Source organism: Rhagoletis pomonella, unplaced genomic scaffold, assembly GCF_013731165.1.
Source record: "Rhagoletis pomonella isolate Grant_MI unplaced genomic scaffold, Rhpom_1.0 Rhpom_scaffold_00006, whole genome shotgun sequence".
Taxonomy (NCBI): Eukaryota; Metazoa; Arthropoda; class Insecta; order Diptera; family Tephritidae; genus Rhagoletis; species Rhagoletis pomonella.
Window position 1 is genome coordinate 78,250,212 of NW_023458560.1, and position 17,400 is coordinate 78,267,611.

General features: G+C 36.1%; 2 protein-coding genes and 1 pseudogene across 2 annotated transcripts; 2 read left to right on the forward strand and 1 right to left on the reverse strand.

Moving 5' to 3' along the window:
- The first annotated feature begins 4,459 nt into the window (after positions 1–4,459).
- On the forward strand, positions 4,460–10,968 carry LOC118741374 (annotated as a pseudogene).
- Positions 10,969–11,751: 783 nt separating this feature from the next.
- On the forward strand, positions 11,752–12,418 carry LOC118741375 (putative nuclease HARBI1). Its single transcript, XM_036473327.1, has 2 exons — positions 11,752–11,797; positions 11,857–12,418. Exons 1-2 carry the CDS (start codon positions 11,761–11,763, stop codon positions 12,243–12,245), a joined length of 426 nt encoding a protein of 141 aa, XP_036329220.1. The 5' UTR covers positions 11,752–11,760; the 3' UTR covers positions 12,246–12,418.
- A 223-nt stretch (positions 12,419–12,641) lies between these two features.
- LOC118742140 lies at positions 12,642–13,487 on the reverse strand. Its single transcript, XM_036474101.1, has 3 exons — positions 13,273–13,487; positions 12,792–13,211; positions 12,642–12,734 (listed from the first exon to the last, which is right to left on the reverse strand). Exons 1-3 carry the CDS (start codon positions 13,399–13,401, stop codon positions 12,642–12,644), a joined length of 642 nt encoding a protein of 213 aa, XP_036329994.1. The 5' UTR covers positions 13,402–13,487.
- Between the last annotated feature and the right edge of the window lie 3,913 nt (positions 13,488–17,400).

Sequence of the window (17,400 nt, forward strand, 5' to 3'; positions counted from 1 at the left end):
CTAATTGTGCGACGTGGATACTGCGATACGTGCGACTGGGCTTCAACTGGGCCGGATTGCTAAAATGTATCTATAGTTGCTGTTCCATAAAAAAGATGAACAAATTTATCGAAAAATCTAAACCTGATCCTGAGCTATGTTCAGACGTAGCTATCGACTACTAAATCTAAACAAATTTTTGCTGGATTTCTTTGCTCTGCGAGATCCTTGAAAATACCGGCTTATTCACTCGCAGGTGAAGTACCTGGCAAAAATTATATATATTCATGTATGTAAACACATATACGTCGTCTGTATGTGCCCGTTTTTATATTAATTTGTCTATTGATCTAAAGCAGAGGTTCCCAAACTTTGTTTACCCGTAGACCCCTTTCAAAATTTTACTGGTTTCAGTGGGCCCCCTTCTGCTACATTTCTAACACAGTTCTACAGATATAATGATGAAAATTTACATCGAGGCTGAGTTCCAAACTAAAAATTCGGAGCGGTAACAATAAGAATAGTATATTTTTTGATGTTGAAGAGCGCTCTTTCATTTTTAACTGACAAATAGAAGGAAATTAGCATTGATTGCCTTCGAACTGAGTTGTAGTGAAGAGGAAAATTTAAATTGTATTCCTCTGCGAGGAGTTTTTGCGAGCTCTATCTTAAAATACACTACTCAAACAAATAAAGGGGGGTTTTGAAAAAAGAAATCTTAAGCTAAATAAACAGGCTATCTGATCCATGGGCCAGCCTAACTAAAAGAATTTTTTTCTTAACCCGTGGTCCAAAATATACCATTTTCACCGAAATATATCCTGCTAAAAATCACCGAAAAATTGTAAATTTTTTTTGCTCCTTAATTTTTTTTTAGCGTATCATCTGCCTTTATTAATAGGAAAGCTAAGCCAACATTGTCGTTCTTTGCTATCAAAATAAATAATCAAGATAATCAGATAAATTTTCGTGGACCCTCACTAACTACTTGTGAACCCCCATTTCTTTTTCACGTCAACGTAGACCCCCGTCGAGTCTTCCGTGAACCCATGAGAAGCCATCTGAACCACTTTGGGAATCACTGACCTAAACAGTAGTGATAATAGAAGCTGTTTCACGGCAGATGTCAGTGATGCTTTGCTAAGTTAAATATGTATTTATCGCGAGCAAAACGTAAACAAATGCGTCACTCTTTTTTTTCAATGAATAAATCACAAAACAGGTCCATCGAACGCAAAATGTTAATAGCCAACTTATCTTAGTTGGCGAGACAGTTATTTAAGCAAACTTAGATAACTTGAAAAATCATCATTAAATCGATTACCTAAATTGTAAATATAACTATACATATGTATATGTATATACCAACGATCGCGCATAGCTTCCGGGGACAGCCATAAAAGTAGATCAACAAATAAACATACAGATACATATATGTGGATATTTTGCTGGGATTTCCCATTCTTATGATTTCGATAATTTGACAGTTTTGAGAGTGTTTTCCCCGAAGCACGTTCTTGACAAGTGATAAATATTTAGTATCGCATGGATAACTTTTGTTGGACTGTGATTATACTTATAGTAGGGGTGTTCTTAAAAATAACAACATTGTATAACGCTTGACAGAAGAATTTACTATTAAATTGCAAAGTCAGAATTAACATAAGTGATGACAGGTAAGTCCCAAATGCGTTCTAAAAGCACAAAATAGTAGGGTATTGAATATAAGCTTTCGATATGTATGTATAACTGAAATTTTTGACTTTGAATTCTATATGAATAAATTTCAATAATATTTATGCCAAATTTATCAGATTTCAAGTCGCATATTTACGATAAAAAAAAATAAATAAATTTTTTCAAACCGTGGTAGCAATCCCTTTTTTAAATTTGAAATTTTCGTGGAATTCTTCATTTTGTAGATAGAACAATATAAAAGGGTGCCCCATGTTGTTGATATTTTAAGGACCTACATACATACCTATGTACATATATGTATATATATATTTATAAGTACATATGCAATATGTAATGAATGAAGAGCTTATTGCTGCAGCGAAAACAAACGTTTTTAAAAATACTTAAGTACATAAATACATACATATATTTATGAGCACTTCATGCTTGCTAATTCTTTGTGTAAGCCGATTACGTAGCTCTGTACGAATGTTTACATAGCCACAAATGTGCTCTTGCACTTGGGCTTGCAAGCCGAAATAATGAAATTCGCACATTAACCAAAATAATTAACAAGTTTTATTGGCAACAAAATGATGCTGAAAATTCCCGCAGTAAATTTACAAATTCACTCGCAAGTTTTTAAAAGACTTTAACGTCTAAAATTTGATACTTTATGTTGAAGGAACTTTGCATTGTATTCCGTTATCCTCTCTTCGTCTGTACACCCTTTGATGGCTCCCCTAATCATTATTTTATGAAATTATTCATTGCAGCTATTGGTTGCTGCCTATATGAGACAACTAAAAGCGGGTTACATTCATTTTCAAATTATAAATGTTAACCGCAGTACTTTTTAATACAGATAGGTAACTTTGGTTTTCATGGTCTTATACATATGAAGGTGTGTGTATTAAGGTGGACTTATTTTATACAATTTTTCATTTAATCGTTTTTCAGCCAATCGAACCTCATAATGGATTGCTGAAATCTTTCTCCTACCTCGTGGGTTTCTGTCGTAAGCTGTTGTTCGTAAAGGTCAAAGAGACTTTGTAGCATGAAGTAACCACAAACGAAACTTATGTTGTTTAATTTATTGCAAAGCTTCTTAATTTTTTTCATCTCTTGGAATTTCCGAAAACAATAATATAATGAAACAAGTAAGAAAGTCTAAGTTCGGGCGGAGCCGAACATTAAATACCCGGCGCAAGTATTAAATATATGTTTTCCACCTTTCCGAAAGCTACCGCTACATGATAAGCGGGTGTATAAATATTAAGTAAACTAGCATCTTTAAATTTCGAAATATTGAAATTTCAAGCATTTCTGAAATTTACCGTTATATGAAAAGCGGCCGTAATTTTAGTCCGATTTCAATAATTTTCAACGGTTCGCTTTTATGTGGCAAGCACAATAACCATACCGAGTTTGGTACAAATTGCTAAAACGGTTAACGATATACATATATGTGATCATAAGTGGGCGGTGCCACGCCCATTTTCTAAAATTTTATCATAATCGTATTTCCTGATAAAGAATTGTTGCAACCATCAATTTTGAATAAATTAGCTTTAATATTTACTGATTTATCGAGGATTTCCTATTTTTCGAAATTACCGTTATATGGGATGTGGGCGTGGTTATTGACCGATTTTAAAAATTTTCGGCCATTTGGTATGCCGTACCAGGGTCAAATACTGTGCCAAGTTTGGAAGAAATTGGTGCAGCGGTTACTATAAGTGGGCGTGGCTACGCCCATTTTTCAAAAATTTTTAATATTTTTATTTCTCGTCTAAAAGTTATTCTAAATGTCAATTTTGAGTGAATTATCTTCAGTAGTTACTAAAATATCGCAGTTTTCGTATTTCTGAAAATTACCGTTATATGGGAGGTAGGCGTGGTTATTGTCCGATTTCGCCCATTTTCAATACCATCCGTCCTACGCCCAAAAGAAGTGCATGTACGAAGTTTCGTTAAGATATCTCAATTTTTACTCGAGTTATCGTGTGCACAGACGGACGGACGGACGGACGGACGGACAGACAGTCACCGCTTAATCGATTTCTCATGCTCATTATTACGATTCCTTAAAATCTTTTAAAAATATTTTTATACAAATTTTTTAATCTTAAACCGTTTTGTCATCCGAAGGAATTTTTTTTTTTAAATCTTTAAGAAACTATTTTTATTCATAAAAAACTCCATATTTGGAGGTATTTTCAAATCGGTCCAACTCACGGGAATCTTAATATTTTTCTGAAATATTTTGGTTGACGTCTTAAAATGCAACAGATTTTATAATTCCAATGGAAACACAGTACCGATTTTTTTTTTTTGTATGGGAAGTGATGCAGTCTAATATACATATGCACTGAATGTATTCGGTATTTAGAGAATAAACCAAAAACTATTCCAAAAGGAAAGACAAATGATAAAAAATTTGCGAACGAAAATAAAAAATGTTTCTCGGAGTTGAAAAATTAGCTAAGTAACATATTTTATTGGTGTTTTTATGCCGATTTCGTTTCTGGCGAAAAATGTAACCTTCTCTTTGCCCTCTACGAACAAATACTAAGAGGAGGGCGATGAGAAGGCAACACTTTTTGGAGAAACTAAATCGCCATTAATATTCAAATCAACATCTTTTTTTTAAATATTTTTTTGCGCAGTAGAAATGGATTTTATTATGTGATGGTGAAACATCTTAAGTTGTCTTCGATCGAGTATAAATAGATTCCGCAAAACTGTCACTCGACATTAGTTTGAATTGGAAAGACAGCAGCAACGCACGCAACGCCCAGCTTGCACGTACCGTAAACGCGGTGCTTTATAATTTTTGTTTGCCATCTAAATACATACAAATATCTAAACGCATACTTGAAACCATGAAATTTGTGTTTATTGTGACGCTGTTGATCGCAGCTGCTTCGGCGATGCCACAATTCGGTGGTGGTGGTCCCGGCGGCTTTGGAGGTGGTTATGGACTTGGTGGTTTATTCGGCTAAATGCCAGCGACGAGTGGAATTTAGTTTTTAGTAGATTTCTGTTAGATAGTTCAAATTGTATCCAGGACGCATGCACTCAAACACTTACTGCAAGGAAGCTGAACAGCATTCTGTCTTTTTTGTGATTTTTAATAAAACAAAAACCAAAAATATGTTAAGAAAATTTCAGTTGTTTTATTAATTATTTTTTTTTGAAATATGAGAAAACTAGAATGCTTGAAAGAAGGCCAAGTTGAGTTTTATGAAGGCCATTTCTAATGTATACATGCTTAGTGAAAATATGTCAAAAAATGTATCTAACTGTATCTTGTCTTCTTATCTCTTTGTATGCATCCTTATACAAATGCGTTTCTGATCAAAAAGTAACTACTTGCAATACTAACGATAAAAAAACTCAATGCACTTTTAAACATAAATTTTAAATAATTATGATGTAATAGTTTTTGCATGAATACTCATTTTTGGAGGCCTCGCGCCGCATTAGCAACCCGAAGATGGTAGGCTGAACCATTAGGCCGACGATAGTCGGTGAAGGAGTGACATAACTAACCGCTAATGCGATATTATATTGCCCGTATTTTGCGAGAGAGCATATCCTGTGTAACTGCATTCGAAGTGGGGCTGAGATACCAGTTCAGGGTTGATGATGGGCGCAAGGTTCTATAAGTGCTCGGACCAATGGGTCTGGCCATCGTACTTTACTCGTGGGATGGCAGTTGGCGAAATTGGCTCGAATTGCCGCGTTATATCCTCCTACCTACTCTAAATACAGTGGTTGAGACGCGCCGAATTGTGAATGCCATTTCTTTACCTTGGTCTTTTGCTTTGTCCCTAAATATGATACGACCCGACCAAATGACTGCCAAGTTATAAACAGTTCCTTAAATCTTTTGTACTGCAGCTTAGGTGGATACCACAATGGAATCTTATAATTTCCTGTAAAAAAAAATCAAGTGGTGTTGTGCTGCGAATATCTTTCACTCTTCTCTCCACCATATTCTGCATAAGAGTGGATACAAGCACCTTATCGACTCCCCGCCGCCGTACTTGAATAGCTCAGCTGGCAGGAAGTCAGCTCCAGCAGCTTTACTGTTTTTCTGCCGCAAAATCGCTTTTGCACCTCGTCATAGTCAGGCGGTGGGACACCCACACTATCAACGATGACTGGGGGATCGGGCTTGTCTACCGTCGGTGGTGCTGCCCTTCAGTAGAGTTACGGACACTGAAAATTGTGTTCAATCTTCATTTTGCGATTCCGGAAGTGTGAGAATGACTTTTAACTGTCACAATTGTGTACACGTCTCTTCCGAAAAAATCACAGCATTTTATCTTTGAGTTTTTAGTTGTGAGTTTTGCACTCTGCGTACACTGCATTTTCTCACAGTTACGGAATCCAGCCCCTGGTCTGGAAAACTATCGTAAGTCCTTAATTCTCTAGTAAAATGTTCAGCCATTTTATTTCTTGTTGTTGTAGACCATTATAACTCTATAAATCCATGGAACGTAATTTAACCTCAGAGAATACTTACATAAATATGTTGGTAAGCCTAGATATCAGTCGAGTATCTACCTTTTGGAGGAAGCGCGGGAAATATGCCGTTTGGACTAGAGAAGTTCTTTTCTTTGAACGAAGACTTGTAACAAGAATACTTTGAATGTTACTCTCTATGCTCTTTCTATGATATATTCTAACCGTTAATTTATTCCTCATCAAAATTTTGATCTCCGACAACGAGTCGCATTTGTTGAAAACAAAAATGCAAGAGATGCAGTTTAATTTTCTAAATTCAACTGTGATTCTAATCCCACCAGAAGCCTGGAGTATGGGTACGAGAGAATTCTCCTACACTCTATATTCGTTTCAAGATATCGCTTGTTACTTGGAAGAGACTCACAATGCAAAGCAATCTAAAATGCTAATACAAATTTTGAATGACTTTTCTTAGGATTTCCGCACTGAACAAAAATAAATAATGACATAGAGTTAAACACACGATGGCTACATATATATGTACATGCATACATCCATAGCAGACGTGTTCAAGGCTTTTCATAACTGTTAAGATAATCGTTGTTTATCTTTTGTGGATTTTCCTAAGTGTGGGATAGTCCAAAAGTATTCTAAGTTATGCACAGAATAACAGAGCAAAAACAAATACATACATACATATTTAGGACGAACTTAAAACCGGTTCGATGGCATTTATATACCTACATACATGTGTATATATGTGCGATAGATTCCAACGGTTAATCACCGACGCTACGAGAAAGATGCGATAATGAGTTGGCATTTGGGTGATTCCACGGTAATCGATACCGAATGAAACGAAAATAGCCTTAAGAATTTGAGTGTATTATTTCTAGTAAGTAAGTGTAAACAAATCTATCTAATCATTTACAAACTCATATGAGGGGTTAATTTTCTTAAAATTGTCTTGTTTGCATTGTTGAAACGTCAATGAAGACAACAATTCGTCAGCATTGTAACAGTGTAATTTTCAAATTTTTTAGGCAAGTACTAAATATATTATTATGTATTGAAGCAAAACCTATTTTAATGTCACGCCCGGCACAAAATACACAAAATGGTTATTTTTTGAAGGTAAACATATCTTGAACAGTGTAAAAAAGCTGACGAAAGTAACTCTATGACTCAGGCGAATACGTGCGAATTGCTTCTACGGCCAGGGACTGCTACCGCTACTTCCCTGCAAAAATCGTTGGACCATGTAGTCTATTTGTAGTAAATTGGAGTACCACAAAAGTGTTCCTCTGTCATGCTGTAGCGGACCAACTCGTGTCTCTGCGCCAGCTTATTGTTTGTTATCCGATCACTGCTCGTGTTTTAACGAAATGTGATTGAAGTTGAGCATTTGAAAGCACATTTGCATGTCTGGCTTTAGCTGAACGTGTAGAGATGCTCGCTGTTAGTTCTTAGCTCCCAGCATGTTCGGGTTCGAATGCCGTCATAGGCAACATGTAATTTTTATTTTTTGTCTTGGTTTTTATTGATTTCGAAAAAGCATTTGAGAAGTGAAGAACAAAAGCGTGTACAAACGAAAAAATATAACAACAATGCCATTGTTAATATGTTGGAGTAGTTTTGTGCTACTCTGATGTAATGCAGAGATGGAGTATATGGTCTTGCCCTAGGACATCGCAATGTTAATTGGACCATATTTTTTATATGAATTGTGGTTAATTTTGGAGCACTCCTTGGTCCTTAGGGAGTACTCTTTACATGCATACATGGAGTAGTCGCAATTTTTGCAGGGTTATCTGCTAATCTGAAATGTATCATATATTTGTTTGTGATCACCGAAAACTTAAGCTATGCTGCCACGTATAAAAAGAAACCATTACTTCACTTGTCAGGGCAAAAACATCCTATCCGGTTTGACAGGTAACAGCCTCATTTAATGTGTAGTACTATTTAAAAATAAGGTACTTTTTAATGACTCTGAAAGACAGTGGAGAAGAAGTGTCCTATCAAGGATTACCCTGTCTTTAGGTGGCAGAATCTTTTATGTGTTTGTGAAATCCAATTTTTCGAGAAATAAAGTTTGGTTGCGTTGTCTAATAATGAATAAGTTGAATTTGGAACACATAATCTCTAATTTCCAAAAGAGGTAAGCAACTTTGGCGTAAATGCTGAAAATGTTTACTTAACTATAAAACGAACTATTTAAAACAATGAGGAGAAGACATAATTAGCAGAAAACTCTGATACAAGTAAGAAGTAGCTAATTGGGTTTGCGTACTCGTCACACCCGTCTCAGTGACTAAAATTCATATAACTCGTTTGGATTAAATTGGTTTAAAATTTTTTTCCAGGCATTGTGTATACCTTGGAAACCTATTAGAAAATACTCGTTTTACAAAATTTTATATTACAGTCTTAAAATGAGTTGATATTTCACACCCGTCACCGTGGAATGAGCCATTCGTTTATTTTTTTTGTTCATCCAACATCTATACTGCTTAAGTATTTTTGGGAATCACCAGCATCACGGAATTAGAGAACCACTTCGGCGATCTACGATTTTTAGCGATCGCTTGCTTCATGGTTGTTGTTGTTGTGGCTTTGATTGATGTTTGCTTAAGGCTTTCTGCTCATTGGTCGTCCAATCATAGTTGAGTCATAGTTATCGTCATGAAGCAACGATTACATGACGATTACACTTCTGCACACGTGGTCGTGATATTTCAATTCATTTGGCGTCTAAAAATTCACTTGGAGCAGGTATTTTCTGTTTTTTTGGTTGATATTTTCGCGAAATATTTACAAAAACCTGCAATTTTTTAAATATAGACTGTGCTGCAACATTTCTAGACGTAATTTTCCAGTAATATCTCTTCTTTTCTTTTCCTGGAATGTGTTTTGTGTATGCACACAGAGACTTAATACAATTTCGTCATATTTTATAGTTAAAACGCTCATATTTATTAAATTTTAATGCAATTATCCACTTTTTAATAATTTCCACAGATTTTATGCAAAAAAATACTAATTTTTATACAATTTTAATGCAAATATTAACTTGTTCACTAATTTTCCCCCATAAAATGTCAACAAACAATGCGTGCACAACGATTAGCAAACGACAGTGCCGTACTTATCTGTTTCTGCATCTTCTACGATTTGCCGATAACTAGCCGATAACGACAAGTGTGCAGATCTCCTTTGAAATGCATGTGCTCGGCTCAAAATTTCAGGGCGAGACGATAACGCAACTATGATTGGACGACAAGTGTGCAGATAGCCTAAGAGTGCAGCAGTATGCGCCTCGTTGTTCAATTTTTTCTCCTACGCTTTGTCATTTTAAATTTTGTAGCCGTATGCTGCTTCGCTGGGCTCGAAGATCCACAGCCGCCGAGTATATTATTTTCCTGCCGATCGCAGTTACTTATGTATGTATGTATGTAGTTGCTAAGCCATTGAAATAACGAGCGTGTGAGCGAGGCAGGACGTTAGTGTTTGGTCCACACATGTTCGTACATATGTGTGTGTGTGAGATCGAACGGCGTCTACTACCTGTTGACGGGTGTACAAAGCCTCAGCAAGCGACTTCGCTTGAGTATAAATAATTTTCGCATAACTGTGTATGGACATTAGTGTGAATTGAGAAGACATTGACGCACGCATTGCCGCTGTTCGTAGCATAAACAAGCCACTGAATTATTCAGCCTCATTGCGAGAGTCGTGCCGAATGCAAGTCGTTTTTCGAGAGTCGAATCGTATCGAAAATTTAGCGTCATTGCCTAAAATTTCCACTCGACTAGTGTATTAAAACGGAAGAACTTGGCAGCACTGCGTAGTTTTCGACAATTTTCGTCGCTTACTTATTTCAGCACGACAGTAGACAATGCTAATGTTGTCGAGTCGTACAATTCAGCCTAATTTACGACTTACGCAATGAGGCTGATTATTTTTCGGCCGTATAGATCCAACGCGAATTTAACGTCATGAAAGTTCTATTTGCTGTCGCGCTCTTGATTGCAGTTGCTTCGGCGATGCCAGAATTCGGGTTTGGCGGCTATGGACGCCCTGGTTTCGGCGGTCCTGGCTTTGGTGGAGGCTACGGCCGTCCTCCGCCTCCCCATGGAGGTGGCTTCGGTCCTGGATTTGGTGGGGGCGGCTTTGGAGGCCCAGGATTTGGTAGACCAGGATTCGGAGGGTCCGGATTTGGTGGTGACGGTGGAGCTTCCTCCTCGTCTTCTTCAAGTGCCAGCTCGTCGGCTGGCGGTGGTTTTGGTGGTGCCGCTGCTTCTTCTTCCGCGTTATCTTCTGCTTCGGCCGGAGGTTTTAGGGGCTAATTGTCAGAGAGTAGAATTTAATTTTAAATTGAATTTTTTGTAAGATAGTTTAATTAAAATGTATGCAAGTGTGTGAGAAGGCTGATAAGAAGTACATGAATGTATTGATTTTTTTAGTAAAAAAAAGCTTTAAATATTAAAACTCAACTAAGTTTCATAGTGTTTAGTTTATCTTATCGCTGTACTCGTACTTTTAGCAGACACTACGCGATACACAAGCGATACTCTGAATCTGCGGTATGATGATTTCAAATACATAACCATCTGGGAGTCGGATGGGCAAATATTCCCCCCTATTATGAATTTCCATACGATAAACGATAAACGCTTGCAAGCGTATCGTATGAAATCAGTATTGGTATTGTCGTTTTCATACGCCCGATAGATGCACTATTGTGAATGACCGTGGTTTTTGTTTACTTTATTTTGTGAAATTGAGAGTGAGCAATAAAATAAAAATTAAAGGACATGTTTTCTACAACATCAATTGCGTTTTTTATAAATTTAAATGAAGGATATAATGAGACTCGCATAGAGGCTATCGAAAGAAGAAATTTAAGAGATGCTTCGAATCCTCTGGAAATGAATTATATATTGTAGGTAGCTCATAAATGTACATTTAAAAGTTCAATAATTAAGAAGCGCTTTTAGTTTTCAGAGGAATTTTCGACTTTCCAAAGAAGCAGTTATTTATATCCTGAATGAAGTAGAAAACAAATTGCGTGTACGGAAAAATAAGTCATCCATACCAAATATAATAAAGGTATGCGCAACTCTAAGATTTCTAGCCCAGGGATCATACCAACAGAGTGTTGGTAATGAGGCGTTACTTGGCTTAGCCCAACCTACTGTTTCCATTGTATTGAAAGAAACATTGAGTGCTTTGCAAACAACTCTATGTAGTAAGTGGATTAGCTCCAAGTATACTGAGGAAGAAAAGAGAAGAGCAAAATCTAGCTTCTTTGCATCAAGTGGTATTCCCGGAGTAATTGGATGCATTGACGGGACCCACATTAAGATTGTGGCACCAGAAAAAAGTTTGCAGCATTTGTATTACTGTCGAAAGGGGTATTTTAGCATAAATGCAATGCTAGTAAGTAAAGAAATTTCTATACAGTAATTTAAAGTATTTTAAATTTAATGTTTTTTCCTGTTACAATTTTGCGCCCGTTTTAGACCTGTGATGATTTAATGAACATAAAATACATCAATGCCAAGCACCCCGGCGCTACACACGACTCCATGGTTTTTCAAAAACAATTGGAGACAATTGGAGTCAATGTATAACCGTGGTGAATCTAACACCTGGTTATTAGGTACTCAACTTGTAACTCAAATATTTCATATTTAATTTATTTACTTTCTATGTTTTAAGGTGACGCTGGATATGCCTTAGCGCCTTATTTGCTAACACCTTACAGGAATCCTGAAGAAGGTTCAGTAGAAAGTTTATATAACTCGCGGCACTCTAAAGCAAGGAATATTATTGAAAGGACGATTGGGGTTTTAAAGAGTCGGTTTCGCTGTTTGCTAAGTGCTCGCGCACTTCACTACACTCCTGAAAAAGCCACTTTGATCATAAATGTTTGTGCAGCTTTACATAATATTTGCAATCATTACAATGTACCATACGACGAAGAGGATATTGCAGATGTGCAAAATGAGAATTCGGAAATTGCAATAGAAACTTCTGAAAATGACTCTACTCCTATGCGACAAGCTGCAGAAGAAATCAGAAGAAATGTACTGTCTTGTTTGCATTGATTTTTACTATATTTCTTTAGGTTTTTATCAAAAAATAATAAAGCTTCTTGCTTCAGGTACAAACTCAAATCCATTGTTTTTTTAATATAAAATAAGATCACATTCGTAGCTTAAAAGTAAATGTATCTACTTAAAGAATTCAGTCCACTATATTTTCTAAACTTACTTAAACAAACTAAAATTCACTTTTTTTTTCATAAAATCACATTCGTAGTTAATAGTAAATGTATCTACATAAAGAATTCAGTCCACTATATTTTCTAAACTTACTTAAACAAACTAAAATTCACTTTTTTTTCATAAAATCACATTTGTAGTTAATAGTAAATGTATAAAATTAAAAAATTCAGTCCACTACACTACACTTTATAAATTTACATATTTACATACTTAAAACTAACCATTTTTGTACATATTCTGCTTGATCTCAAGAAGTTTTTTCTTGAGTTCTAACTTTGCTTTCCTATCTCTTCTCTTACTTTCCATTTCCTGCTTATAAATAGCGAATTTATCTTTTTTTATATAGTAAGTTTTTTTTGTATATACTTCAATATTTGAAAGGCTTTGTTTCATCTCTTTTAGTGTGGCCAAAGTCTCCTTTTGAAATTCAGCCTGCTGATCTGTCTGCCGCTCAAGGAGTGCAATTTGTTTTTCTTCTCTCCTTTTAGGGTTAGAGCTGCTATTTCGGCCATGCTCTCGCGAAGGTATCACATTTCGCGAAGGCCCTGGGATATCGTGGTCTGAATATATTTCCACTTCCGTAACGGACTCATTATCGTCATTATTTTGTATTTCAAATTCTTCGCCTGGCGGATTGTTGTAAGTGGTGTAGCTCATTAGCCTGTTCACCGTCTCTTCCAGATTTGAGAGTGGAACTGTGTTATTTGGCCCACCTCCAGTTGCTAAATTCTCTGCGTGGTTGTGAGCGCTCTTTTTCTTTGTTTTATATTTTAAATCGTTCCAAACCTACAGTAATAAAATATTTTAGTCTTTCAGTTCCAAATATACGCACTACTAATATGCTTACTCGTTGCCATGCATCTGATGATCGTGTTGGTGGTCCTAATGAGTTCAGCTCCTGAGTAATTTTTTCCCAACGTGGTTTCGCGACAGCTTTATGACATATTCCTCTTGCGAGGTCGGTATTCTCCTCCATTAGCGAAGCAAGACGCTCTAGTTGATGCTTTGTACTCACAACTCTCGGCCTAAAGAAATTTTTGAATTGAGTTTATAACTAGTTCATAATTTATTTTTGCTCATTTTAATACTTACATTATTCCAATTTCTCAAAATAATTAACAAATTTTAATTTGGTATACTAGCACAGCAATCTATCGTTTAAAAATGGCGAACCGCTTGCAAGCGTCTGAAATCGAGCGGCTGAGACGATAGTTATCGTTTGGCAATATCATATTTTTACGATATACGATAAACGCTAACTATCGGATTTCATACGATAGACTTAAATTCGTAATACGGGATAACAGAATGCAAGCGTTTATCGTGTATCGTATGAATTCATAATAGGGGGGATTAACAGTTGCGTAGATCAGAGACATTCTTTTTCTAAGCTGACGCTGGCTTTTTTATGCGGCGTCCTGGTTTTATGCTTTGTTCGTTAGTCTCAGGTTTAGTCTAAACCCCTGGTACTTAATTAGCTACTATGCCTGAGTGTCTTTGATGTCACGGAAGTGCTTTTAATGCTCAATTCTAAAGGAAGATGCTCTTCTTCTTAGAAGTAGAACGTTGGGTTTAAGTCTTGTGAGTTTGCTTCGTGGTACTGGAGCCGCGCATTTTGCTTATCATAATTTATTTATCTTCTGGTGTGCTGCTTTGCTGTCCCTTCTTTACTGATTTCATCTGCGTAACCTGCTAAGTGGGTACCGTTAGCCATTTTGGGGTTTTAGTATTCCATCAAAACTGGCATTCTAGAGGTCTGGACCAAGAAGGCAGTATTTTTCTGCAACTGACTTGATTGTAAGTTACCGGAATCATCGGTGCTTTGTTACACTAGCTGCCGCTACTCCAGAAAACTCCTCAGCAATAGTCCAATGTACTTTTATGTGCACGAGTTCGTATGTAAATTGTATGATTTTCATCGTGCGATTATCATTTCTTCCATTTTACGGTATTGCAGACGTTGCGAACGCCATAGTTGCCAGCAAGACCGTCTTCTTGTGTTCGTATGCAGTTTCTTCTGTCGCTGATGTTTTTGATTGTTCTTCCAGGCCCGAGCTCACTGTCTTAAGGAGAGTCCACCGCCTCTGGCAATAGCCGTTTCTATACTGAGATCAAGTAGCCTATTTTCAAGTTTCCCTACTGTGCTCAGCGTGCAGCGATATTTTGATGGTGAATTGGAATTCCCTTTACCTTTGTTGATTTAAATAGGCTGTAGTCTTTTCCAGGCTTCTGGAAATATTCCCTAGGTCGCTCTGTGGTAAACATTTCTAAATTTATGCCCTCTTGGGATTTGTAGTTGGCGGACTTGAGTTCTTTCGCAGTCAAGATGATGGTCTCTGGGGAAGTGTTTTTCGGCTTTATTTCTTTATTTCATGTTCTATTTTTGGGAGAGTGCATTCGCTATGTGATCGAGTTTTCGAGAGCTTATCACTGAATGCAAGATTTTTCATTACCAATTTGTAGTCTTGACTCATGATTCATCTTATTTCCCTTCTCAAGACTAATGTCTGACCTGTTTTGACTGCATAATTAGCGGCTATGTTCAGCGATTAGGAGGTTTGAATTGGTGTCTTTAAAACGATCACTAATAAAGCTCTTACGCGATATGTATTTACACATATATAAATGCTCTTTTTCTGGTGCGTTCTAATATATGGTATATACGAGTAGATACAGAAAAGTAGCATTTAAATATGCAAATACTAGGGCTGTGCGATTATTCGATTACTCGAGCAAGTTGGTTAATCAATTATTCGGTTAATCAATTACTCGAGTAATTAAGATTTTGATTACTCAAAACGATGATTAATCGAGTTACTTGAAATATGATTACTCAAAAAAAATAATTTTGCTCGTTAAAAGAGTTTGCTTTGGAAAATGTATACTTTATTTTTTACATTCTGTATATGAAAAAAATTTTGTTTTAATTTTTGAAAACAGAAACGTTGTTTTCAAAGTATCAAGGAACTTTAACTACTTTATACATGTTTTGCTGAGAAGCAAAACCAACGTACGCCGGTGCGAACTCACGACGATGTATCACAAGGAAAAAAAGAAATATAAACACTTGTATTAGAATAAGTATATATGTATGTAAGACGGTTTATTGCAAGCGCATATACGAAGTTATATGCCTTACTCAATTACGATGTACATAAGCAAAGTAGGACAAAGGAATGGATGTTCACAATATACATATGGATTACCTTAAATAGTGATCGCTGACTCAATGCTGCTGTCGGTCTGGCTGCTGTCATCAAAAAGAACCGCAGTTCAAACCGAACATCGCATTAAATAATCTTGAACTTCGAAAGAAGCCCACCGGTAGTTTTCCCGCAGCGGTGTAGCTTTGCAGCGAACAGCGGTGCAGAACACTTACCAGTGGTTCCCAACTATTGAAGGCTTTTGGCTTCAACAATACATATGTAAAGAGTTGAAATGTTGATTACTCATTTTACTCGAAATGTTGATTAATCATAAAGCAACTTACTCAAATATTGTTGTTTTTGGTTAATCAAAAATCTTGATTACTCGAGTAACTGAACTTTTGAGTAATCATAATTTCCAATTAATCGAATAATTGAGTTATTTACTTTATGATTAATTAAAATTTTGAGTAATCAATTAATCGCACCGCCCTAGCAAATACATATCGTGTAAGTAAGCAGAGTAGTTCATCTTTCATTACAACGAAATTTTACTACTAAAAATCGTTATCCATTCCGGTAAGCACGATTCTAGAATCATTGGTAACGTTGTCAATGCAATCAGCCATTTTTGTACGGAAACGCTGATGCTGCATATTTCACGGGGAGCGCAATTTGGAGCGCCACCCAGTGGCTCAGTTGACTAAGTGAAAATGAACGGAGCAAAAATCGATCGCCATTCATTCATTGCTGCCTTCCGGTGGCTATAGTTTGTTCATTGCCTTGCTGTTAGTGAAGGAGCAAAATAGTTTTGGATCGAAGTATTTTTTTTTTGCTATTCTGAGAACGATTTGGTTTTATGTAATTTTTATTGACGTACATAGTTGTCCTTTGCTCACTAAAATAAATTAGCTCAGCACCCCGCATTTGGAATGAATGATAACTAATTGCAAGCGAAATGACAACATTGTTTAAATGCGTTTTCTTGCGCTTTTGCTTGAAATTTGTCAAAATTTTGACTTTGCCAAGCTATATCTTAGCGAGTTGAACAAAAAAAAAAAATATTCAATATACAATCTAACCTTTTGTTCATGATTTGTCATAAAAAAAGACAAATATAAATATCTTCAAATGTATTCACGGACAACACTGACAAAGTGAAAAAAAAAACAAAACAAATAAGGGGCGATTTCTGTTTTATGAGCAAAGAAGCATTCTAAAACTGGAAGCAGCCAACGAGAAAGAACCTAAAAATTTTGTCAATATTATTGTGGCTTATTAATATTTATTGCAATATTGTTATTGAGCTTTGTACCGGCATTATGCTTTTTAGGAAAAATGGTAAAAGTAACAAAGTCTAAGTGGTAGAAGTTATAGCTGCTGTTTCGGAGATCAGCGGAGAGCTGCTGTTGTAGAAAAAGCCCAAAAGGACAATACCGATTTTACCTGATTTTTTGTTTTGTTTTAGCAAAAGGATATGTACATATATATAAATAATTTCATAATGTAATTAGATTGGTTGCATATTGAGAAAGCCGGTTTAACAAAATCACTAAAACAAAAAAAATACAATAAATAAATATACATAAGTAGTTACACCCGGCTTCACTTGAAAAGCAACATTATTTTTTTCAAGATTCGAGCTTACGTATATTTAGTGCCATAAAATTACGTTGCTTTAATTGATTTTTGTGACAATAGCAAAGTTATTAAAATTCCACTTAAAACCTTTTTAACAGTCAAAAGACATTTCGAATCAAGTAGGCACACTTTTAATTAAAGACAAGTAAGAGCAGCGCTGTCTTCGGCTATGCCGAAGGCTTCATACC